This window comes from Psammomys obesus, unplaced genomic scaffold (genome assembly GCF_907164565.1).
Source record: "Psammomys obesus unplaced genomic scaffold, mPsaObe1.curated_primary_1811, whole genome shotgun sequence".
NCBI classification, from domain to species: Eukaryota; Metazoa; Chordata; class Mammalia; order Rodentia; family Muridae; genus Psammomys; species Psammomys obesus.
In genome coordinates, this window is record NW_026585580.1 from 14,774,528 (window position 1) to 14,800,360 (window position 25,833).

The 25,833-nt window shown below is 48.8% G+C and overlaps 2 protein-coding genes across 4 annotated transcripts in view; one reads left to right on the forward strand and one right to left on the reverse strand.

Annotated features, from left to right (window-relative positions):
- The window catches only part of Mgat4a (alpha-1,3-mannosyl-glycoprotein 4-beta-N-acetylglucosaminyltransferase A), an 80,572-nt gene that overhangs the window by 54,236 nt on the left and 503 nt on the right, over window positions 1–25,833 (reverse strand). For all 3 annotated transcript variants that reach the window (XR_008720097.1, XM_055607086.1, XM_055607072.1), the window contains exon 2: window positions 21,464–21,804. Coding sequence is in view for 2 of the 3 variants with exons in the window: in XM_055607086.1 (XP_055463061.1) it covers window positions 21,464–21,557 (94 nt within the window). In the remaining variant the exon portion in view is untranslated. The remainder of the gene's footprint in view (window positions 1–21,463; window positions 21,805–25,833) is intronic.
- The window catches only part of LOC129677364 (proline-rich proteoglycan 2-like), a 1,106-nt gene continuing 654 nt past the window's right edge, over window positions 25,382–25,833 (forward strand). Inside the window, exon 1 of the mRNA XM_055608021.1 lies at window positions 25,382–25,795. Within this exon, the coding sequence (XP_055463996.1) occupies window positions 25,382–25,795 (414 nt within the window). The remainder of the gene's footprint in view (window positions 25,796–25,833) is intronic.

A 25,833-nucleotide genomic window follows, 5' to 3' on the forward strand; every position in this document is an offset into this window, starting at 1 on the left:
GGAAGGAAGGAAGGAAGGAAGGAAGGAAGGAAGGAAGGAAGGAAGGAGGAAGGCAGGCTGGCTGGCTATGTGCGTATAGTTCTTACACTTGGTGTGTGGTGTGTATTTCTGTACAGAGACAGGTCAATGCTGGGTGCCTTCCTCTCTTGCTCTTCACCTTATAAAAACAGGGTCTCTGAATGCAGAGCTCAACACCGTGGCTAGATTGCTTAGTCTCAATCCCCCATGAGCCTCCTGACTCCCCCACCACCAAGATTAACATAAAAATAAAAATAAAAAAACCCAGCTTTTTGCATAGGCAGTGGGGGGAGTCTGAACTCAAGTCCTCGTGTTATGCAGCAAAGACTTTACCCTACCACCCCAGCCTAAGGTGCTCAGAGTTTTGTTCTCAAAATAATTAATGACCCGAAAGACCTTTTATGTAAATTATACCAATATTTATATTAGGACTTAAAATTAATGTTAGATCTATCACAAATAACATGTTATACAAGTAAGGACATTTTCAAAAAACCAGCAAAGCTGGGCATGGTGAGGCACACTGCACTCCCATATCTGGGAGGCTGACTTGGAAGGATTAGGGGTTTGTGTGTAGCCTGAGCTACCCTTTCCCAGGAACACAAAACAAAACTAACAGTGAAAAGAGTGATATGTTTCATCAACTCTTATTCATGTCTGGCTTAACAGAAAACAGCTGAATCCTCATAGCTCCTTCTGCTCTTTTATAATAGTGCAATAGGCAAACCGCCTCTCAATTACTGTGATGAAATAATCTTACACCCGTGAGCCTCCTGGGCAGGGCTGGAGGGCCTGGTTCCTTCCAGACTGCACTGTGAGAGCCACTACTAGAGCAGAAAAATGAGAGCTGAAAGCCACAGGCCCACCTTGCTGTGGCTAACTCTCACGGAACTGTAAAATCCCTGTGCGTCTGCATCCTTCCGTGTTTCTGTGTGCTTCCCCACTAAGGCCGCAGGGGACAAAGTGCATTTATCCAGACACTCATCACCCAGTGGGTCTACAGCTGGACAATTCATGGGTCTACAGCTGGACAATTTGTGGGTCTGCAGCTGGACAACTGCTCTCATCTCCAAGATCTGCTTGGCTGTCCTTCGGAAGTAGCATCGAAAAGTCGGTTAGCTAATGTTCTGTAATAACCCAATGTTCTCAATTTAGCCTCCTCTAATATGTCAGCCATGAATAATTTCCTTTCAGAGTTAAGAATACATCCAACATAGACTCCAGACAACCTCGGGCACGGTGCACGCCTAAACAGCTTTTCCAACCTGGAGAAATTCGATTAGGAGACTGTTTTAGGGAATAGCTGCCAGCCAACTAAGCTGAAGAGAGAATGATACCACTCCCAGTGCAAGCGGCCCGACTGTCAACGTTAGTACACAAACACGACAGGCTGCTGGCCAACTTGGCAGAGGCGCCGTCCACACTCCAGCCCCGCTTGAGGACTTGTGGAAAAATCAGGTCCTTCTTTCTAAGGCCTAACGACCGCTTTCACTTGGAGAGACGGTCTGGTGAAAACACTGCCGAGCCATGATTTCATGGGCTGGTTTCTCAGAGCCTGAGGGATCAGTCCTGGGGCCCCACGAAGGCTGGCCATCACAGAACCTGGTAAGACACGGTATGCCTGGCTTCTGGCATAAAGGCGTGAGGAGGTTCACAAATCCTCTCCCCAAGAAAGCAACTATGAAGCTGGTTAAGAGTCAAAAACGGCCATTTCAGTAACTCTGGAAATAAAGCAAAGACAGTCAACAGACTTGTGTTTATTCATAAAAAAAAAAAAGTCTGGATCTGGGTTCTCAAGAACAACACAAAGCCTCACTTTCTTGCAGGAGTTAGCTGCCCTCATCCCTACCCAGTCTGTCCTGTCAGAAGGTCAGCAAGGGTGGGGGCAGACCTTGGAAACCAACTTCCCTGATCCCTCAAAGGGCTTGTCTGACCTTGGGTGTAGCCAGTACACCGGGTAATCTACAAGGCAGAATAAAGACTAGGCTACTGTTCCATTTGGAGTAGGCCATGGGCTGGCAGACCAGCCAAACACTCACCAGGAGTCCCAGGAAGACAGCCCTGCAAGGCTCAAAATGCGCTTTACAAATGCTGGGTTGACGGGACGGGAGGCTAGGAGCACGCAGGGCAGAGACAACAGCCAGGCCAAGCTAGCCCACACAGCCCCGGCCAAAACAACCTGTGCACACCCAGAGAAGAATTACAGCGGCAGCCAGAGGAAACCCATGCTGGGACAGTCGGGAGAACAGCCCAGAACACAGCTGTCCACTTGGCCCCACAACTGAGGATGTCACGCAGCACTGGACAACCGCCTTCACCCAGTATCGAGCTGAACCCCACACTATGTGGGCACCAGAGTGGGTACAACCCCTCCAGGAAGGCATAAGCTTAAGAAAGGCACACCAAAACCCAGCTCCTAAGACATCACATACAGTGGGCAAGACAGACTTTGGGAGTTAGTCCAATCCGGGTACTAAACCACAGAGCGAACAAAACAAGGCACGCCAGCACCTTCAGGGCTATTCAGTAACAATCCGGCTTCCATCGATGTATGGAGCAGTCAACAACATTCATTAGACAGGAGAGAAAAAAAGAGTGTGAGCTGGACTGTACGAAAGCTCGGCTGGTAAGGCATGTGCTGCCAAGCCTGAGTATCTAGTTCGACTCACACAGTGCAAAGAAAGGTGTCCTCTGACCTCCATTGGGATGCCATGGCAAGTGTACACACCCCAAATGAAGAAACGAAAACAAACAAACAAATAAATAAATAGGTGTGACCCAAACTGGGGGTGGAGGAATAAGAAGAAATCAGGAGAAATGGTCTTGGAGGGCTACAAGCTTTTGGGTTTAACAAAGACTTCAAGACAGCTAATCTAAAAATGCTTTAAAAACTAAGTAAAACAAGCTGGGTGGCACTGCCGCAGGCTTTTAATCCCAGCACTTGGGAGGCAGAGAAACCCTGTCTTGAAAACAAAAATCAAAAAACTAAATTAAAGCCATGTTTAAAGAATGAAAGGAAGTTCCCTAGAGCCCTAACCCCCACCAGCAGCTGATCAAATCACATGCTGAGACTCACAGGCAAGCAACAGGCAGAGCTCTTAGGGAGTCCTGTGGAAGAGTGGGAGGGAAGGACAGAAGGACCCAGAGGGGACAAGAGCCTGCAAGAAGACCAGCAGAGTCAACTAACCTACATCCATGGAGGCTTACAGAGAGGCAAGCACCAACCAAAGAGCACGGCTACACATATGTAACCGCTGAGCAGCATGATCTTCATGTGGGTTCCCTAGTAAGTTGAGAGGGTGCTGTCTCTGTTGCCTGCTTTCCATCACTTCATCCTAACAGGGCTGCCTTGACCAGACTCGGTGGATGAGGGGTTCAGTGCTGGTGGGACTTGATGTGCTGGGGTGGGTTTGGGGCAGGGGGGACCTCCCTTTTTCTGAGGACAAGTGGAGGGAGAGATGGGGAAAGAGGGTGGGAGGGAGAAACCAGGAGGAGAGAAGGGAGGGGCTACGACTGGGATATAAAGTGAATATATAAATTAAAAATAAATTTTAAAACAAGAAAGAAAGGTAAATGCAATGAGGCTGATGCAAAGAAAAGGAAAAATCAAGAGAGAGAAGAGATGGAACAAAATGGAAACTGGGGTTGTTGCAGGAACTAGAGTGGAAAACTCACTGCAGAGGCTCAGCCGAAGATTCAGACAGCAGACGGACAGGAGAGCCGGGGAACAGAAATGAACCTCAGCCGCAGATTCAGATGGCAGCCGGGCAGGAGAGCCAGGGAACAGAAATGAACCTCAGCCGCAGATTCAGACAGCAGGCGGGCAGGAGAACCGGGGAACAGAAATGAACCAACATAAAGAACCAGTGGAACAAACTGATCAAAGACGCTGAACAGGGTTTCCCAATACGAGCTAGCACCAACTGTGCCCGGAAGAAAAATGACGGAAAGAAGGGAGGGAAGAAAAAAGAGGCGGAGGAAAAAGGAATAAATACATATGTTTTTTAAAAGCAATAGAATTCTGCAAGCCAGCAACACAGGGCCATCTCCTAAATAAATAAATATATAAACATGTAAAACAGCACATCTGCAAAAGCCCTATAGTTGACCCTACACTCACACTAAATTCAGAACCATTTAACACTGCACTAGAGGTCCTCGCTAACGCAAGAAAACAACAAAAAGAACGCTTCACTCACTGTGAAGGAGACAAAAAAAAATCTTTCCAAGTACTGTGTTTATGTAGAAAATCTCAAATAAAATACCAAGAAGAATAAAATAAGAATAAAACACCAACAACATCTCCTGGAACTAATACACAAAGCTGCTAGGAATAGGTACATATATACATGATGTGTACACACCTGGGGGGGTGCTTACGACTGGGGCGATTGCTCTCTTGTATTACAGCCGTGAATAACCAGACTTTTAAAAAGCTGGTACTGAGGCAGGGGAGTGGTGGAGCACGCCTGTAATCCCAGCACTCAGGAGGCAGAGGCAGGCGGATCTCTGTGAGTTTGAGGCCAGCCTAGTCTACAAGAATGAGTCCAGGACTACACACAGGAAACCTTGTTTCGAAACACACACACACACACACACACACACACACACACAGGCATGCAATCTAGTTTCAGGTAACAGTGAAGGTGTCAAAAGTCAATTAAACCACAGGACAGAACCCACCATTCATTGATCTTTTTTGTTTTTTTAAAATACACTACCAATGACCTAGGAGCTTCCTAGGCCTGCGTGAGTTCCTCAATGACAAAAGACACCAATAACCTTTAAAAGGCCTGAAATTAATTCACAGCAGACCTCTCAGGAACGGAGCAGGAATGTCCACGCTGGCCACTTCTGCTCCTGACACTAAGTTTCTAGCCAGCACAATGAAGACAAAGAAGAAAGAGCATAAATAAGAAATAACAACTAAGCTTGAAAAGGCTATGGGGCTGAGGCTCTGAGGCAGGGCACAAGTGTTCACCAGGGCTCTCGGTGTGAGCCTCGGCACCGGGAGGACAGATAGGTCCCACACAATGGATATAGGACTTGCCTCAGTAAGCACTTGGAGACACTGGACATCTCCGCACGCTGGCACACGCCTGTAATCCCAGTACCGTGGGAGACTGGTACACGAGGATCATGCTTTCACAGTGTTTGGGCTACAGAGTGGATTCTATGCCCCCAAAATTGACAGGGTGACCCTGAAGACACTGCTCTCTGAGATTAAGAGTGCTTGCTGCACACAGAGAGAACTTAATTTAAGAGAAGTACAGCACAAGGCCGAGGCCAGGGAGGTGGCTCGGTGGATAAAAGCAAGTATGAGGGTGTGAGCTCACAGTCAAAGCAAAGCCGGCACACCTGTGGTGAGCTGTGGGGCTCAGACAGGCAACCCCCCAAGAATCTCGATCTCTCTCTCTCTCTCTCACACACACACACACACACACACACACACAGGGAGGGGGCTGTTTTTTAAAAAGCATTCAACGGACAAACAGCCAGCAACAGTGAGCTTTCACTGAATGAGTTCCTGTCTAGGAGAAACCAAAAAGCCAATTAGTAATGCTCATGGAAGTCAGGGCCACTGAGGGCACTAGGAGAGCACAGAAGAGGGGTACCAGTATGCCGTCTCTGGGGACCTCAATGAAAGGGGACAGGGACACAGGGTCCACAGAGCTGCCTCAGGTGTCCCACAAGCAAGCACAGCTAGGCATCCTGGGAGCACTGAGACCTTTAAGGCAGAACCAGGCAAGCAGGTACGGCTGTGGCAGGCAGGGCCAGGGGACAATGTTCTAGACACGGCTACACCAAGAGCAAGGGCGGCCGTCCATATGGGGTTGGTATTAGACAGCCGTGGATCCTGAGAACCCGGAAAATGAGGATGAGCTGGGCGCTGAGGTCGGGGGACTCCGCTGTGGGCCTTCACCTCACAGCCTCCTCCAGGAATCCCTGGCAAGAGCACCTCTCTGTGAGCACATGCCTCTCTGCCTCCTGTTCCCCGGCTCCCTCCCTGGCACTTGCTCTCTCACCGCAGTGAGCTCAGCCCTGCCCTCCTCCTCACCCTGCTTCACGGGCCTTCTCAGAGGCCTTCTGACTACCCCCGCTTCCAAACAGTCCTCCCTCCCAGCTCACTGGCCACCGCATCAGCTTGCCTTACTGTCAGTACCCACTTCTATCAGAAGGAACAGCTCAGTCCATTTAGCTGCTTGACTGTCACCGTAAGCCCCTGCCCCTCAGCGTCCACAGCAGGCTCCGTGACAGTGAGCATGTCCTCATCCATCTTGCTCGGCCCTCCACCACCAGGACCTAGCATCCCAACACCCAGCACACGCTGCATAAACGCTGGAAGAGTGGGTCAATTAACCAGACAGGAAAAAGGAAACGTCAAGAAGAGCGGGTTACACTTCTCGGAGCTCCGTGCCAATAAACCCGAGATGTCCTGCCACCTGAGCACTTATCACGGCAGTTCCAATTACAGCCACTGTTCAATCACTTCACTAGTTTGGGAGAACACCTCCAGAGAACAGAGATGCGGGAGCAGCAAAGGGACATTCACACAGACAGACACTCCCCCTGAGGGAGGTGACAGGGACTCGGGTGGTCCTGCTGACAGCAGACTTTGTTATTATTTGGCTGGTTGGGTTGGGTTTTGGTTTTTAGGTTTTTTCCCAGACAGGGTTTCTCTGTGTAGGCTTGGCTGTCCTGGACTCAATTTGTGCAACAGGCTGGCCTTGAACTCACATCGATGTGAGTGAGCGCTGTAACTATAGGCATGCACCACCACATCTGTCCACACTAGACTTTTAATCCTACTTTCAGATAAGGAAACCCAGGCTTCTTTGACCACTAGGTCAAATCAGGAAAGGAGGAGAAAAGTTCATTTCCCTTGAGAAGACTGACGCTCAGGACGGAGCCTGACCTCGCTGACCACAGTTGTACCAGCTTCTTCTGTGCACTGAGCAGGGGAAAGACTCTCTCAGGTGTTGCTTTCGAGGAGCGGGGAAGTCCTCCCTCTCAGTTAAGGTGTTCCATTCAGTAAGTCCGCATTTCACAAGCTGGGCCCAGGGCTGGCAGGCCTTTTGCACTCAGAACCTTACTGACCCAGTACAGGGAGGAGTTTCTCTTCAGGGATGCTGATCTCTGTAACAATCACAGCTTCTTTCTCAGAACCAGCCTCAACACTAGCTTGTCCTGGCACTTCCTTATCCAAACAAATTAATTCACTATCTTCAAACTCAACCGCTCAGGACACGAGCAAAGGCAAGCGAATTCCCTATCAAAGTAACACACAAACCGACCCACCCCACTTCCTGTTAAAAGTCCTTGTTCTCTGAAGCCTCGTGAGCTTCAACTGTCGTCATATCTCCCAGCACTCTAGTCTTCCAAGATTCCACAATAATGGACTCATAATCCCACTGTAAATTCCCCAACAGCACTCAAAGGCTTCCTGGTCCCAAGTTTTAAACTCTTTCACGTTATTTCCCCAAACTATTTCCAAAGGCCTGAGAACCACAGCAGTGATTTAGCACAGCAGTGGCTCCGTGTCTCAGATCAATTTTCCGTTTCAGCTTAACTCTTTTCCTGTGGCTGTGATAAAAACAAAACAAAACCATGCTAACAAAAGCAACTTAAGGGAGAAAGTGGATTGTCCTGGCTCACAGTTCAAGGGGAAGTGAAAACAGCGGGAGCTTGAAGCAGACCATCACACCCCCCCCAGAGTTAGGAAGCAGGGAACAAGGACACATGCTGCTGCCTGCTCCCCTCCCCCCCATACACTACACCTGGCACCTGGCCAAGGGCGGCGCTGCCCACCTGGACGGCTCCTCCTACCTCAGTTGACACTTCAAGATGACCCCCCACAAGGCGACCCAGGGGTTATAGCTGGATCATGTGGATTGTGGAGTCTGTCAGGCTGACAGTTAACACAACTGACACATGGGGGAGGGGGTGTTAGGGTGTTAGTGACATTCCCTTTACTTTCAAGTACCCCGGATAATAAACCATATGATGACTCATCACAGAGGAAATGACAGCCACTAAAAGGTATCTATGGCCAGATGATGATGCGGGCCACATGAACTTAACAAAAGCCACTCACAAACAGTACTGTATGCTACATACGCTACATGCTATATACCAGGTACAGCTAAGTGTCTACACTTTGAAAATGCCAAATACAATGCAGGTGTTGAGTATGTTGGGATTCAAGCAGCCAAGGTGCCTGTTTCACATACCACAGCAGACCTGGTCTCCAGGTTCTCCCAGCATCCCTCAGTCCCTACCTGAACTTTCCAGCCCAGGGGTGGGCTTCCTGTCACCCAGAGGCTCTTCACTATAGAATCCAGACATTTTGGTTCCCTCTCTCTCCTCCCTTGCGTGCACACTCTTTCTTTCTTCCTCCCCCCTCTCTGTCTCACTGCCTGCATGGCAACGTCCTGGCCCATTCCTTGGGACTGGTGAACCCACCTGAGAGCTGACCTCATAAACCTGCCTTTATACTTTAGTTCAGCTCGAACTGGCTCATTTCATTTCACTGGCAGAGAATACCGATCAGAGTAGACAGGCGAAGAGGGTAAACACTGGGTCTGATACTGGTTCTTGCGTGTTATCACCACAAACAGCCCAGGTCTGTTCTCTGACTTTCTCTATGACTTAGTATGAACAGTCAACCATCCGAGACAGGTTCACGATGCCACACATTTCACAACATTCTGACATGAGCCCTGTCATGTCGGAGAGCTCAGAGTCAGCCTCTGAGAAACTGGTCAAAGTCAGGAGTTCCCCACACACAGCCGCATCTGCACCAGCCTATGACTGCCGAGGCTTGCCTCACCAACTGTGCCACAGACCTGCTTGCATGCCAAGCCACGGCCTCTCGCCTGGGAACTACATACCAAAGGTACCTCAGCATGCACAGCTGACCATCCCCTCTTTATCGAGCTTGTGACAAGACGAAACTTGCAAGGTTAGGGAGGTTTTCTAAATTTGACAGACTGATCCCTGGAGCTCTCGGGCCAGTCTAGCCCAGAGGACGGAGGTCTCGTGAAAGGCCCTGTCTCAAATACTAAGGTGGAAGGCTAGCGAGGAGGCGCAGCAGCTAAACTCGCAATGTGCTCTTTCAGAGGACCCATGTCAGGTGTTCGCAACTACCTGTGACTCCAGCTCTCGGGGATCAAGGCCCTGCTCTGCCCTCTATGGGCACCGCACTCGTGTGAGCATACCCCCACACAGGCACACAAGTGCACACACAATTTAAAGTAAGTAAGAGGTAAGATGAAGAACAGAGGCCGGAGATAACGGACAGTGAAGGCTACCGCAACAAGGATGCAATTATGTGTTTGCATCTACCCACAGGAGCACATGCAGGCATACAAACAAATAAATGCATACAGAGAGAGAGAGAGGAGAAAAACAGATTAGATATAGCTTTAGGGTTAAAGAGGAAAACTCCGAGATAAAATTCAAATTATGAAAAGGCCACAAAACATAAGGTCTTATACCATAAAGCTGAAGGCCAAGTTCTCCAGCTCAACTTCCTCCAGCTGAAAACATGACAAAGGGAACGAGGAGCCTAGAGATCTAGCCGAGGACTGGGACAGTCCTGAAACATTCACTCCTCCGTGTAGACACGAATTTTCTTAGGGGTGGGGGCTGGGGGAGGAGGGTTACTTTGAAAATAGCAACCAAGAAGGCAACAGAAACTCCACACATTCCGCAGAACCTCAGGGCTGCCCGTGACTGACGCAGAGCAAACCTTCGGGTGGCTGGCTAAACAGAAGCCGCCCCCTCGCTGGCACCCAAATTTTGATCTGTGAGAGATAATTCCTACAGAAGAGACAGGACTCAGGTACACCGGAGTCCTTCCAGAAGGGAAGGAGCAGTGCGGCAGTCTGGAGGCTCAGAAGCAGGCTGAGCAGGCTGAGTAAAAACACAGGAAACAGCCAGAGAGAACCCTCGGTGGCCAAGCTGCTTTGTTAACTTGAACAAAAGGATTATGGAAACACCTGGGTGTCCTTTCCCCTAGTGAGCATATAAAAAATAAGCTTGCAAATACAGATGCGGGCCTGGATCTATCTGTGCTTATAGAAAGTGGGAAGGAACAGGAAATGATGTGTAAGCCCTCGGTTCTGGGAGGAAGAAGTATGAGGAGAACAAGGAAACAAAGACTGGGGCAGAGGTCACACAAAAGAACTGGGTATGAACAAGACAGCCTTGGGTGCTGCGGATGGTGGAGTGCCTGCCTAGCTGACTCCCAGCACCGCATACAGCAGGTGTGATCCTAGCCTCAAGCTGCGGAAGCAGAGGGATCGAAAGTTCAAAGGTCATCCCTCAGTGCACATGGCTTGGGCTAGCCTGGGCTACACAAGACTCCCTCTTAAAAGAAAAAAGAGAATCTACCAATATCTAGCCTACAATGAGGAAGATCACCTCATCTCAAGAAAATTCTAGGAAGCTTTCTAAAGAGAAGCACACCCTTTCTCCCTCCCCTCCCCCCCACCCCCCCAAAAAAAACTGTTAAGCTTGCAGGGTCTATTAGGTCTAGGTGGTAGTAGCCAGAGGAGAAAAAGAAACTAATTTCCAAAGGGATAAAAACCAACCCGGGGAAGAACTGAAACGTCTCTCTTCGGTGGGAGCCGAAGGACTCAGACACCTAGTAAGTTTAACAGGGAAAGAAGAGAGAAAAAAAGAAGATCGGTGTCAGCGTTATGTTAATACCTGAGATAATTAATGCATAAAGGAAAAAGCTTGTTTTGGCTCAGTTTTCGAGGTTTCAGCCCAGGACTGGCTGGCCTGTTCCTTTAGGCCTAAGGCACAAAGCAGCATGTTGGGCACACTCACCTCTTGGGCAGCAGCTGGAGGTGTGAGAAACAGGCCCTCAAGGAGTTAACTCTCACTAGACTCCACCTCTTAAAGGGTCCACTGTACCCTCAACAGTGCCCACTGGCCTTCAGCTCTCTGGTCTTTAGGGACGTTTCAGAGTCAAACAACAGTATGACCTCACCTGATGACCTGAACGGGACTTGAGAGGGGCAGGAACTGTCTCTGCCTCCAAAGCCTTCCTCAATGACCCCCAACCCTGCTGGGCACGGCGTTCCAACAGACATTCACTTTCTGTTTCCCGCCCCCAAATGTATAAAAATAATCATCATAATCAAACCTAAGGAGACTTAAGAAACAAAAAAAGGGGGGGGGGGATGCTGTGCATGGTGGCTTGAAGCTGTTAATTCAACACAAATCCAAGGCCAGCGTGGGCTTACATAGTGAGCAGGTTCAGGACAGGCTGAGGAGGGCCTGAGCGATGGCTCAGTGGTTAAAAGCTCAGATGCAATGCACAATTACCCCTAAGTCTACTGCCACGCCCTGTTCTGGCCTCAGGGTTTCTGCGCTCATGCCCACATGCCCACAGATATGCAAGCACACACAGACTTTAAAAGACAAACACGTTAAAAAAGAAAGAGGAGGAGGCCGATCAGTCTGACAGCTTTGAGTGAGTTTAAGTAAATATAAGGTTTTGCCCAATTTGTGCTTGTTCTGTCTGACTGAAGTGCTTTAAGTTCAAAACAATAAGCTGTACTTTTACGTATAACAAAAAAAACTCATATACTCATGGAAGAGTACACATTAGCACCAGTCCCCTGTGTGTATGTGAGAAAAAGAGAGAGACACACACAGAGACACGTATGCACGCACCATGCATGCATGCATTCACTACTGCATTACTGTCAGGAGACAGAACATGTTACAGGAAGTAAAATGTAGGCCAGACGAGATAATGGCACTTTGGGTCACAAAGTCCTCCAACGGTCACCAGGCCTCCTGCTGCACTGCCATCACACCTGCCCTCAGATTCAGGAAGGTCCTAGTCCCTGAGACCTCTGTCTCCCCAGGTCCCTCCTGCTCTTGTCTCTTCTTTGAGCAGCTGGCCTCTGGGGCACTGCCAGCCTCCCGCCTCGTGGACACACACTGGCCCAATCCAGCATCTCTGTGCAGCGATGAAGAGCTTCCCCCTCACTTCTACCTCCTCAGAGCCTGTCCAGACTCCTCCCTGGAAAGAGCTGTCTCCACCCAGAAGCTCCCACAGACACCAGCCACACCCCCACGCATTCCTGTGCCCGTGGCCACCTTCCAACACTCACCCTTGAGTCCTGCCTCTGGGCTTTCCTTCAGGGGTCAGGTTGTGTTTTCCTCCTGGTCTCCTTCTCTAGTGTCAGAGCAGACAGACAGCATCCTGCAGACGTGGGACGGGCAGGCGGGAAGACTCAGCACAAAGTGTGTTCAGAGATGAAACCCAAGGCGAGGTTCCTTCTCAGAAGGGCCGTGGGAAAACTCTGGCTTGTTACCAGAGACAGGGCTAGCCTTGCACTCACCTAGTGCTGATCTAATGGGCCCACCCATGTTTGTGTCTGACCATTTCCTCTGCCTGACCAGGGAAGGTCCTCGGACAAGGGCAAAGTACGGCTCAGTCTTCAAAAGAACTGCCAAGTCTACGCCGAGGTGCCGAGTAGCACAGTTCATTTTCTTGGTTTAGAAAACTGTGCTCTAGCACCAACCTGATGGCTTAATGGTGAAGTCATGTGCTGGCGGGCCTATGGACCTGAGTTCAAGTCCTACAGCCCACGTGCTGCAGGGGAGACAGCCGACTCTAGCAACTTGTCCTCTGACCTCCACATGCGGTGGACACAGACACTAATAAGCTAAGTGCTAGAAATGCGCCCTGTAAGTGGCTGATGGTGGCGGGTGACCAGAGTACAAAGGAACTCTGCGGCACAAACTGATCGCAAGCACCAAAGCATTTGGCACCACCAAAGCCGCCAGCGAGCATGCTGCCATTGCTTGACTTGACTTCCTACTTGGTCCCCACTCCCCACTACTCCTGTAGGCAGAGTGGGGCCTTTCATCTACATGCTCACTGACTGGGTGCCCAGCTCCCGGAAGACATGCCACAAGCATGACAGTGGTGTGCTCGAACCTCAAGCTCACCTTTAGTTTTCCCTTGAACCCTGCTCAGCTTCCTTTTCAACCCAGAGAAAAATGAGAATCTAGGGGCAGGGCCATTCTTGTCTTGGGAACACAAGATGGATTTCAATCTTCAGAAACTGCACTGGGGAGGCAGAGATGGGGGAATCTCTGGGGTCTCTAGCCTACTGGGCAAGCTCCAGGCCAATAAGAGTGTCATTAAAAAGAAAAAAAAAGTGACTAATTTCCAAGAAGCGATACCTGAGGTTGTCCCCAGACCGGCACACACACACTGCACATACATGAATATGCACACACAGACAGACACGCTGAGAAAACTTTAATTGAGGGGCTGGAGAAATGGCTGAGGTTAGGAACACTTGCCACGCCTTAAGAGGGTCGGAGCTTGGTTCTCAGCAACAATACTGAGATCACACATGGCCCTGTAACTCCAGCTCTGGGGATCTGACATTCTCTTCTGGCCTCCACAGACACAGTACTCACACGGCATATATGTATACACAGATGCATGCATACAGATTCAGACACATGCACACACAGATGCATGCACAGACATAGACTCATACACACATACACACGCACACATACACAGACATATGCACAGATGCATGCACGCAGACATAGGCGTGTGCACACAGGCAGACACATACACACAGACACACAAATTACATCTTAAAACAAAACAAGCAAAAACTTTAACTGACCATGTTTGTTGTTTTGTTTTTTAACAAGTAAGAGAGACAGCTTTCAATAAGTTGCTCTGGTGTTCACTCTGTGCCCCCTACCATCTGTCTCTACAAGGCTGCAGGTTTTCTCCTGGGCCTGATGATGGCACAGCCTGGACTTGGCGTCTGCAGCTGGACGGCGTCTCAAGGTCAAACAGCCAACCCTGGCCTCAGAAACTCCTTTTATCAGGGCAACCACAATTTGATTAGTCGGAGCTGGATGTATGCTCCAGGACAGAGCTGTGCACAATAAAGCAATCAGCCAGCAGAACGGAAGCTACCCTGAAGCAACTATGTAACCATGTGCCCTGGGCAGAGCAAAACCAGAGGGGGTCCCCGAGGGAACCGCAAGACCCCAGTCACCGAGCCCAGCAATCAAATCAGCAGCTCCTTGAAGGGGGGAGACCCAGCGCCCAGAATACTGAGAGACAGTCATCTAAAATGTCTAGCAGCCACCAAAAAAATAAACAAAAAGAAAAAAAAAATAGAAGCATGCAAACAAACAGGCAAGGCCCATGGATCTGGAAAGAAAAAAAAAAGAAAAAGAAAAACAAGGAAGAGAAACTGCCTGTGGGTGTAACCGGATGGAAGTTTGCAGGGTTTGCTCCAACTTAAAGAAAAAAAGGGGACGGGAGAGGCGGCTCAGCAGTCAGGGCACTGACTGCTCCTCCAGAGGACCTAGGGTTGATTCCCAACACCCACAAGGAGGCTCACAACTATCTGTAACTGCAGCTCCAGAAAATCTAGCGCCCTCTTCTGGCCTGTAGGACTTCAGGTATGCACACGGTGCCCAGACTCACCGTGCAGCCAAAACTCCACACACATAAAATGACAGAAAGGAGGGAAGGGCCGAGTGTGGCCACACTGCACACCTTTAATCCCAACGCTCGGGAGGCAGAGGCAGCCAGACCTGGAGCTCAAGGCGAGCGTGGTCTGCGCAGGGAGTTCTTACCTCAAAACTACAACAAAAACAAAGAAACACGACAACATTGTGGTAAATGTCAACTCTCAATAGAGAGCGAAATTTAAGAACAAAACTAGAGCTGAAAGTAAGAGAGAAGTTAAAAAAAAAAAAAGTCACTAGCGAGCCTCACTTGGGCCATTTTACCCATCTCCTTGGGTTAAGAGCTGCCCAGAGAGCCAAGAAAGCAGGTGTATCTGTCTGTTTCTGGAAGCGGTCAGCATGTGAACTGATGGACTGAGTGGAGAGCCCTGACCAGCGTGGCTAGATCCTGCAATATACTGACGGGTGGAGACATGAAAAGGGGGCACAAAAGGCAAGTCTGTTGCCTCCTAAGCAAGAACAGTCTGCCTCTGGACCTCTGATCCTGGTTCTTGGGCCTTCGGACCTGGCCAGGGATAGGGGCGTATACCTTCAGCTCACTCATCCTTGGGTACCTGGACCCCAGCTAAATCATACTACCAGTTACCTGATGCACTAACTCGCAGACGCCTCCTGGGACTTCCTGTCCTCTATATCCCAGGAGCCAGTCCCTATGATAGTCTCCCAAGGCTACATTATGGATTTTAAATGTCCACTAAAGGTCTACACAGTAAACCCTTGTCCCTAGCCTGTGGCCCCACTGGGAAACAGTAGACTCTTTAGGAGGTAGGGTCCAGAGAGAAGAAGCCAAGCCACTGTCAAGACAATGGACCCCAGCCCTTCCTGTCACTTTATTTGGAGGGAGGTTTTGTTTGCTTGCTGGTTTTGATTTTTTTTTTTTTTTTTTTTTTTTTGAGACAGGGTCTTGCTGTTTAGTCCAGTCTGGTCTTGAACTCACAGGGGTCCTCCTGTTTCAGCTTCTGTACAGCTGGGATTAGAGGCACAGAACACCAAGTTCCTGTGTGCCTTTGCTTTCTACCTGCAATAAGATGACCAGGCCACCTTCCCCTTACGTCTGCCACCAGGATGACATACAGTTCTGCCATCAAAGGCCCAAAGGCAGCAGGACAAGGGGTTCATGAACCTAAGCCCTGGAAACCATGAATTATAATTTCTCACTTTCTCACATGGCAACAGAAAGCTAGCACATCTCATGTGTAAAATAAAAAGGGAAAAAATTCCCATATCTGCACATTTACAACATATACCGCTTCTCTGGAGAAGCCCAATAGAACCGTACACATGAGCTAGCAGATAAAGAATTAGCAAAACTTCAGCTAGATCAACAGAGGTGATGTAAGCTGAACAACAACGCCTCAGAAAAGGGAACCCCAAATGTCACACGGTGAAACACGCAATGGGAACATGAGGAGGAGAGGAGGGGGAGAAAAGGAAGAAGAATAAGCAAATCAAGGCTGAATACTCACTAAATGTATTGAAGAACAACCTACGTAACCAGGGAGCTCACCAAGAAGAGCCATAGCCAGCCTCCTCAGCAGGGATGAGACAAGTCAGAAGGCATTCAGAAACAAAACAAAAACACTGCCAGACGAGACGCCCGCCCAAGTCCAGGAAAGAGGCCTTTCCAGATGAAAGTCAGGAGCTGGAGAGACGGCTTGGAACATCTGCTGCTCTTGCTGAGGACCGGCATCTGGTTCCCAGCAGCCACAGGTACACTCACAGCTGCCTGTAGGCCAGTCTCAGAGGCCCTGCTGCTCTCTTCCGGCCTAAGGCACCAGGCATGCACGAACATAAATTCAAGCAAACACTCGTATACATAAAATAAAAATGACAAATAAATAAATAAATAAATAGATAAATAAATAAATAAATAAAGTGTGAATACTGCCCTGCAAAGGACGAGTTCAGTTCCCAGCCCCCACTCGGGCTACTTAAAACCAACTATAACTCCAGTTCCAGGGATCTGACGGCTCTGCTAGCCTCTGTGCGCACACACACTTGAGGACACCCACACACAGACATGCACACACCCTTTTTAAAATTCTTGTTTAAAAATGAAAAGTCAAATAAAAATACGCTAAAAAACAAAAACAGAATCTATTACTAGCCGATCCACCTTACAAGAAATTGCAAAAGGCATCCCCAAGTCGGACAAAAGTGACCTCCAAAGATAATTCACACAGCCCACATAAGCAACTGCTTTTTCTCTTTTTTATTAACCAAGTTAAAGTATATAAAAATAACAGATGTAAGTAATATACTAAATGTATTGCTGAGTCTGTAATAACGCTGGGAAATACATGAATAATTGCCAACAACAGTGCAGAGGAGGCGACGGAGGTAAAGACAGATGGTAAAAACATAACTGTAACAATGCCTAACGGCAGATGTGAGATCGTAATGACAGCACATCATTGGGTTTGCAGAATTAATAGATGTAAATAATGTAACAAAGATGCCAGGCAAAAAGAGCAAAGGTAGACAGATGTATATAAGCAGAGGTATCGGGAGTGGCAATTCTTTTTCTTAATTGTGTGGGTGTGGAGGTCACAGGACAACTCTGTGGTCTTGGTTCCCTCCTCCCACCTCTATTCTGGCTCCAGGGACTGAACTCTGATCACCAGGCTTTCGGGGCAAGGCCTCTTTGCTCTCTGAGCCATCCCATTAGCCAAGGAGCAATGTTTCTACACTGGATTAGAATTAAGATAATTAAGCCTAAAGCTGAAATGTAATAAAACATTAAAAATACCTCAAAACAGTTTTAAAAATCATAAATTTTAAATGCCCCATTAGACTTTGATTAATGAAAAAACCAATGAGAAACAGGGAAAAGACATGAGAACATGAAACCCGAAGGAAAAAAAAAAAAACGGGATGAATCTGACTACATCAAAAATAACATTAGATGTGAACGAAGTCACAAAGCAATTGAAAGGCGACTGTCGGACTGAGTGAAAAAACCTCGCCACGTGCGGCCCAGGGACAGACTGCAGCTCAGACACATGCAGATAAGAACAAGACAATGGATAAGGACACGTGTAGTGTTCCGCCCCTTTGACAGTCTGATGTTCCCCAAATGACTAAACGGAGGTACCGCACCACTCAGGAAGTCTGCTTTTCAGCAGATCCCCAGAACAAAACCACAAAATGAGTTCATGTTAGTGCGTGCTTCAAGCATCGTCACTAAGAGCCAAAGGTGCGGATGGCCCAAACGTCCGTCAGCGGAAGAACACACATTTGGTGCGTTCATACGAAGAAAGGTCACTGGGGACCGGAAAGATGGCTCAGTGGGTAAAGAGCTTGCCCTGCAGGCCCGAGGACCAAGGTGTGGGTCCCCAGCACCCACACACAAGCCAGGCATTGCACCAGGGCCTGTAAGCCCAGCCCTGGAGGGGAACAGGAGGACGCCTGGGACTTGCGCCAGTCCAGGTTCAGGGAGGGACCCCGATGCAAAAGCCACGTGGAGAGGCCTGGCTCAGTCGCTGAGCTTTAGAGCATCATGCACTTCAGAGAGGGAGCCAGGCAGGATGGCTCACCTGTAATCCCAGCTTCCAAGAAGCCAACGCCCTCTCCTGGCCTCTACAGGAGTGCGCACGTGCGTACACAGGGACACATAAACAAGAATAAATAGTTTTTTAAAAGGTGGAGATCCATAGCGGAAGACACAGACATCAATCTCTGCACTATACACATGCCTGCATATGAGTGTACATACAACACACACACACGCACACACACACACGCACACGCGCGCGCGCACACACACACACACACACACACACACACACACATGCGCGCTCGCGCACACACACCAGTCATCTGAGAAAAGAAGCAAAGGGCTGATCTACGCCAAGCCACAGCCGGACCTTGGAGCACGCTAACTGAAGGAAGACAGTCACCAAAGACCACACATTACACAACTCCGCTCATGCAGAAGTTCTAGTGGGGGAAATCTGCAGACGGGAAGCACATCAGTGACAGCTGGGGCAGGCCAGAGAGGAGCGGCGAGAGCTAACGGTGCAGGACCCAAACCCAGGACCTCATCCATGTTCAGATATCGTCCATCACCGGGCCATGCCCCCACCTCCGAAGGGTGACCAGGCCAGGCACGTGGACACCGGCTCACCCCGCAGGGATCCATGATGCTTACTTGGTTTCCTTGTTTCTGCACTGTGTTTGGGCATGGAGAGAGCTGGGTGGTATCCGATTCACGCCAGCACATGACAACACACTCGATTGTTCGGGCCCCATTCTCCTGGTCCCCGCCCACAGCTTTCCCAGCCTTCCTGCTGCACGCACCTGACATCCTCCCTCATTTCCATGTGGGAATCCAGTATGCCCTGCTGGGCTGGCTCCCTGCCCCGAACCCCAGCTCCCCCGGCCTATGCCAGCTTCATGCGCTAGCTCAGGTCACAAAGGTGGGCTGTTCCAAAGGAGCACCTGTAAGGATGGACTGTATTTCCAGTTCCAGCGTGAGCCAGCCTCAGAACCCCGTGTGCCCATCAGAACACGGAGCAGGCACACTCCGTTCCCATTCGGAATTCAGCGCTGTACCCGATGTGCCCACTTCCTGGGCTGGCTTTCACACTGTGCTTACTCTATAAAGTACCATGAAGAATCACATGCCCTGTCCCCAGTGTCCTGGGCAGCAAGCCTATAGCTACAAGCCTCAGCTCCGACTGCAACTCTGCCACAGAATGAAGGCCCGGCCTTGCCGAGCATCTCCAGCACTGGGATTTCTCCAACTACAGAGAGGAGGAGGCAGTAACGCTCCTCAGGGCTGCGAGGACTAAGTGACTGGCACATACGAAGCAGGAAAAGCACGGTTATCGCCTCTCTCTCCTCTAGCTGACCATATCGTCTTTGACATTCAACTTTCCCACCAGTCCCTGCTCAAAGGCATGTAGACTCTTCGCTCTCTTTGTTTTCATGGTTCTAACACTGCACCAGGCACAGGACAGGTACACGTAAGAGACCATATACAAAGGCACATGTAAGGGACCATACATACAGGTTTATGTGAGGGACCATACTTTCTTTCACTGAGAATGAAGGAAAAATTATGTTTCAATTAGTCCTGCAGATTTAGAAATCTTTCAAAATAAAAACCAGAGCACAGGGTCCCTGGAAATGCTAGATTGAATGTGTGCAATCAGGTCTGCCCTGGAAAACCCAGGCTCAGTACCTGAACTCTCTAGAAAGAATCCAAATACTCAACAGTTAGAACAGTTACATAAACGACAGCAATCAACACAGGGGATTTACACAAGCAAACAGAAGACCCGGGCTGACCTCTGTGCCCAGAGGAAGCAGACTGGAGAAACAGCATGGGAAGCCTGCAGAGAGCCCGCGCTCCTCACAACTGTGTGCGCGGTACCGCGCTGAAGGCGCCTCTGCCTCCCCAGCGCCTCTCCATGCTAAAGACAATGGTCAGCCGTAACCGGGTGGAGCTTTTAAGAAAAACCCTGTGAATCATGCTGCTGCCTTCATCCAAGAGACAAGATTAAAACCAGAGACATTCCAAACCAGACACAGTGGGGAGCCGAGTTTCTGTGTTACTAGAACTCCAAGTCCGCAAGTTCCCGATAACAAAAAACCCAAGTGCGTTTCAATTTTCTTAACAGTGACTCACTTGTTTTATTTATGTCAAGAACAATCATCTCTTTGACTCAAGAGTCTTCCTAATGAAGTCCTCTCATTAGGTGTAATCAAAGTCTGAAACCACGCCAGAGAGATGGCTCAGTGCGTGAGGGCGCTTGCCCTCAAACCCGATGACCTGAGTTCAATACCCAGGACCCAAACGGCAGAGGAGTCAGCCAACTCCTGCAAACTGTCCTCTTGACAATCCACATTATACAAAAGAACTAAATAAACAATAAAGTGTATTTCTAAAAAAAAAAAAAATGGTAAGCTGAAGCCTGGAAAGTATGCCCAAAGTACTCGCCTCTGGCTGAGTTCTCACGGGGACTTCTCCAGTGCCTCTTAAATCAGAACCCAGCTCAGAAGACAGGCGCTAGGAAAGAGCGTCAGCATGAAGCGAATACCTCTCAAGTTCATCTATTTATTGTGTACACGGTGACGCACACAGCTACAATCCAAATGTATATAAAGCAGATACGCCCAGAGAGAAATGTAATCACTAACACAGGTCTACAGACACAAACGCATAGCAGAAAAAAATAATTAGTTAGAAAATAATCTTTTCAATTGTCTTCATGGCCCAGGAAGACAATGTCAACAAGAGAAGCTTCAACTATCCCAGATGATAAAGACGGCACGAACAACAAATACACAGCTGTCACGACCCTCCCAGCCTTCCTACCATCGGCATTGCTTGAATCAACTCTGGAAAGGGGGAAAAAAAGCAAAAAGGCACCACCCCTTGACACAGTCTAATCAACAGACAAAAGTTCTAGAGTCTAAATACAATTATAATTTATGAAACTTTTACTATTCCAATCAGAAATTCTCCTCATTGCCTTCTTAAATACTTTTGCCAAAGGAGCCATAAGACAGGCATTTAAATCACTGGCTACATAGCACCAAGTCAGGATCTTAACTGCTGAATATGTTTCAAGACCCTGATCATGCCTTTTTAAGTGTTTTATACAGTACACCAAAGCATATTAAACATTTGTGATGACTCCTTTTTAAAAAGGAAAAGAAGTCTTTTTTACTCAGCGTGGCTTTCTAAAGCGTGATTATAAGATGCTGGAAACGCACCAGCTGGAACTGGAAGTCTGAACCCTCTGTCCAAGAAAACTGTTTCATTTTTGCGTCAAAAGAAGCCACCAGAAGAAAGAAGGCAGCATGCAGGCTGAGGCTGTTTCCACTGGGCTCATCATTGGGGCATGGGCCACCCTGTCCCCCACCACGGACGGGGGCAGGGGCCCCTCCTTACCTTTCCCGTTTTGCCATGTCGTGTACCAGGACAGAGTGAGGAAAGAGGTGACAAACACTAACGCAGTGGCCACAGTTCCATTTCGGAGCCTCATCGCATTTCACCATCACACTGGTGCATGCGCTGGTGATGACAAGCAAGACCAGTCTCTCTTCTCAGCCGCGAGTCGACGGAATCCAGAACGCCCAGCTCTAGACCAGAAGGAGCAGTGGATGAGCGAGGTTCATTTCAGATGCTGGGCAGAAGGTGTCAGGCAGCAAGCAACACAGAGGGTACTGCTATTCCAGATTGTCTTCGCAGTTTTCGTGGGCTAAAGGCCTCTTCTTTTTCTTTTCTTCTTCCTGTCAGGGAGAGAAGGGAAAGAAAAACTTGCTAAATAATGCAAAGCAGAGGTCTCTTCACTTATTACTCAGCCTTAGAGGCAGATTTTTTTTTTGTCAAGGCTAAACTGTATCTATGAAGACGGTCTCCCTATCAAAACTATTCATTTCTTACAGAAGACGTGTAAGGGTCTTTTCCCTCCAAGGGAAAAAAGCATCAACCTGGTTTCCTTCCTGGCTGTTTCTGTCTATGGAAACATTTAAAGGGAGAAGTTGGGGGTACATATTCCCAAAGGGATCTTTAACAACCGAACTTCACCCCCCCCAAGTTATTATTTGGCTGTATAACAAGCAATGATTAAAAAATAAATAAAAATGAGAGAATGTATGACTATAATAGTTTGAAAAGTCAAAAGACCTGGATCTAAGAGCCAGCGCTGACATTACTGATACGTCTCCCCAGTACCCCTTTTTTACCTGTACCTCCAAGTTTCATCTATGACACCCACGTTATCACAAATCACAAAAAAAAAAAGGTTGCAGTTATCAGTACTGTTTATCCTCATCTTAAGTTTTAGAGAGAAAGCTGGAAATAGCCATGCATTCACGAGAGGTGGCAACCACGCCCACTCTCTCTCACTAACGGCCCATCCCCAACACGCTGCTGCTGGCACGAAAGAAATCGGGAGGATCGCAACTCATGTTAACTAAAAACCTGAAGAACTAAAAAGAAACGAGGCTGATAAACAGACGTAAGCAGGGTGCCCAGCACAAGACGAGTTTTCAGTAAATGCCAACTGTAGCGAAAGGAAACAGAAGCAACAAACTCGGCCTGACATGGCACAGTCTATGCCATACAAAGCTGGTCCGCTCCCCTCGGGGTGTGTCAGGCCACCTGAGGTGTGCACTCATTTCTGGTGGCATCCAGGGGTGGCACCCCGTCTTGTGGTGATACACTACGCGACCCTCTTGTGTGGCGAGTAAATGCACCTCCAAAACAACCAGCCAAGCGCAGAGACAAGGCTCCCAGTGGAGGCGCTTGCCTGAGGAAGGCCGCCATTTGCGGGCAACTCACAAACTACAACCCCAGCTGTGTCTCAGCACTGTCGACCACTGGAAACCCCCACGAGACAAGGACCACCACGCAGGGACAAATGACAAAGAGGGTGGTGATGATAGGCACCATAATTTACTGGCTTTTTTCTTTTCCTTCATTCCGGGCCCATTAGCTGACTTAAACCGTCACTAAATCCTTACAGGGCAAGCGCTGCAAACCCTACCATACACACAAGGGAGGTAAAGCTGATGAGAAGCCCCATTCTTAATAACGTCTACGTTGACGCTTTTGTTTTTGTTTTTTGAGACAGGGCTTCTCTGTGTAGCTCTGGCTGTCCTGGAACTCATTCTGTAGACCAGGCTGGCCTGGAACTCCCAGCCATCAGCCTGCCTCTGCCTCCCATCCCGCCCGGCCTAAGTTCGAGTCCTTATCTGTTACTTTCTGTCCCACAGAGTGAACAATTGCACCGCAGCAGGATGGAGAAGCTGCAGCAGATGCTCTCCAGCCCCCAGGAGACCACAGAGCCTTTCTGAGTGTTCACTTGGCTCAACAGAAAATGTAAATTCTTAAGAATGTTCTCTCTTCTACAGTAAGCACAAGCCTGTTAGGGTGTGAACTGCAAAGTGAACAGAAAATCTCACAGTCCAAACGTGCAACTCTAAACAAATTCCCCACTTCCTGTAGCCTTCGGCTAATCCCTCTCTCCTGAGCACCCAAACAAAGCAAGCCTGTCAGCTTCCCTGCCGGGAGCTCTAATCTCCACATAACAGTCTTCAAGTGCTGCATTCCACCGCACGGCCTCCTGTGTCCACCTGAGCACAGGGTGTTCCAAAGAGGGTCTCCAACTTGCTGAGACCAAATTTATTCACCTCACGTGGTGAACATAACTATCACAACCAGGCCCATGTTGACTGCTTGCAACGAAAGCCTCACTTAAAATAAAAATCCAATAATTTAAAAATCCACAAAGCACCTACTCTATTAACTAAATAAAACTAAATAAAAATGACTGCTGATTATAAAAACAGGGGCACTGTCTCAGTAACTGTAACTTGGAATTTTAAGCTTGGCTTGACGTTATACAAACATGCTTTTTACTTTCTGTCCATATATAATGTAGCCACATTTTGCTTCAGGGAGGATTTCATTCTGAAAAGGAGAAGGGGAAGCTGGCTATTAGAATAAAGATCCAGCTGACATAAATCAGGAAGCAGAGACATGCAGAATCATTTAAAAAATGATCATTAAACCAGGCAGTGATAGCCAAATGCCTTTAATCCCAGCACTTGGGAGGCAGAGGCAGGTGGATCTTTTTGAGTTCAAGGCCAGCCTGGTCTACAAAGTGAGTTCCAGTACAGCCAGGGCTACACAGAGAAACACTGTCTCGAAAAAAAAAGTTTCTGTTAAAAAAATATAAGTATATGAATACTATAGATTAACCATCCATTATACCTAAAAGCATATGGAAAATTAAATATTGGATCTAAGAAGTTAGTAAACTCTGGGTTGGAGAAGATACTTAGCATGAATCCTACTTAAGTTCTGACATCTCAGAAGAAAAACAAGCGCTCTACACACAGGAAGGCTGCTATGCATTTTAAGTCAGGGTTTCCGAACTAACCAAGCACCATCCTGAAGCACGAGTGAATGGTATCTCCAGAGGGGAGCAAACAGAACAAGCCACCGAGGCACCTGCGGGGCTGGCTGGTTAGACACAGGTGGCCAGCAGCACATATGTGAACACTTAAATATCATCCCTCACCTTAAGGCTGTCCCAGGCTATCACGTATCACAACTGAATTTTTAAACAAAAAGGTAGCAGCTACTGTTACTACTAGCCATTCCTCCATCCTCCCAAAGATGAATGGAACTTTCAACTCCTTCAACTCCAGACCTCGGAATGAGAAATCTGTTTGGTTAACAGATTTAAGGATCTTGCATCTTCTTAAATCACTGGGGTGTTTTGTTTTTGTTTTTTTAAGTTTTTAAAGTGTTCTCTGGAATATTCCATATGTTCCACGGCTGAGAACACTTTGCTTAACATTTGGCATATTCTCCAATCAGCATCCCACAGACAAAACAGAGGTGCCCGAAAGAGTTAGAGGCACGATTCATGAACCGATCAATGAACGCCATGACGTAAGCCTGCACAACTTTATAAACCACGATTCTGAAAAACCCCTGCCTTTCCCACTCGCAGAGCACAAATACTCCTTTTATACCGCTTACATAATTTCACTGTCTTTACGATTTACACTTAGGGGTTAGAGGAAGCTATGTCACCATAACCTGTTAGTAAAACTATTCTTTGGGCGTTCGGAACCGAAAGGAGCCTGATCCTCAAAGCGCGTGTTACTGAGTTCTAAATTTAGATTTTTTTTTTTTTTTTTTTTTTTTACATTCAAGTGAACAACTGTATCGTTCTGTATCTCTTATCAAATGATTCGTCAGGCAGCAAAAGCACAACAGCGAAAGAGATGGCAGGCTCCAAGAAGATAACACAGTATCTACTGCTGCTTCCCTGAATTCAGGATGTAAGCCATGAATACGCTCCCGGAGGTGACAGCGCTCGGAGAAAGGGAAGCGCGCCGCTGCCACCTCTCAACGCCCCACCTGGCACACCTGGAGGGGTCCGAGACCCCTGGGGTCGGGGGGTCCCGCCCGTCGCTTCCCTGCGCGGGAGGAAACCCAGGCCTGGAAGGAGGCGGGGGCTCGCTTCCCGGGCACCCCGGGCCCATCTCAGTCCCCGCCGGCCAGCGGCCCCCGCCCTACCTGGCCCGCGGCGGCGCCACCGCCAGCCCTCCAGCCCCGGGGTCCTGCCTGCAACTCTGGTCCCCGCTGCACTTTCCCCCGCGCGAAGTCCCGGGGCCCCGGGGCGGCACGAGGCTCCAGGCCGGCCACCCGGAGGGAGCGCAGCACCGAGGGGCTGCGGCGGCGATGCGCGGAGGGCGCCCGGCCCGCGCCCCGCTCCGAGGCCCCGCGCGCGCGGCCCG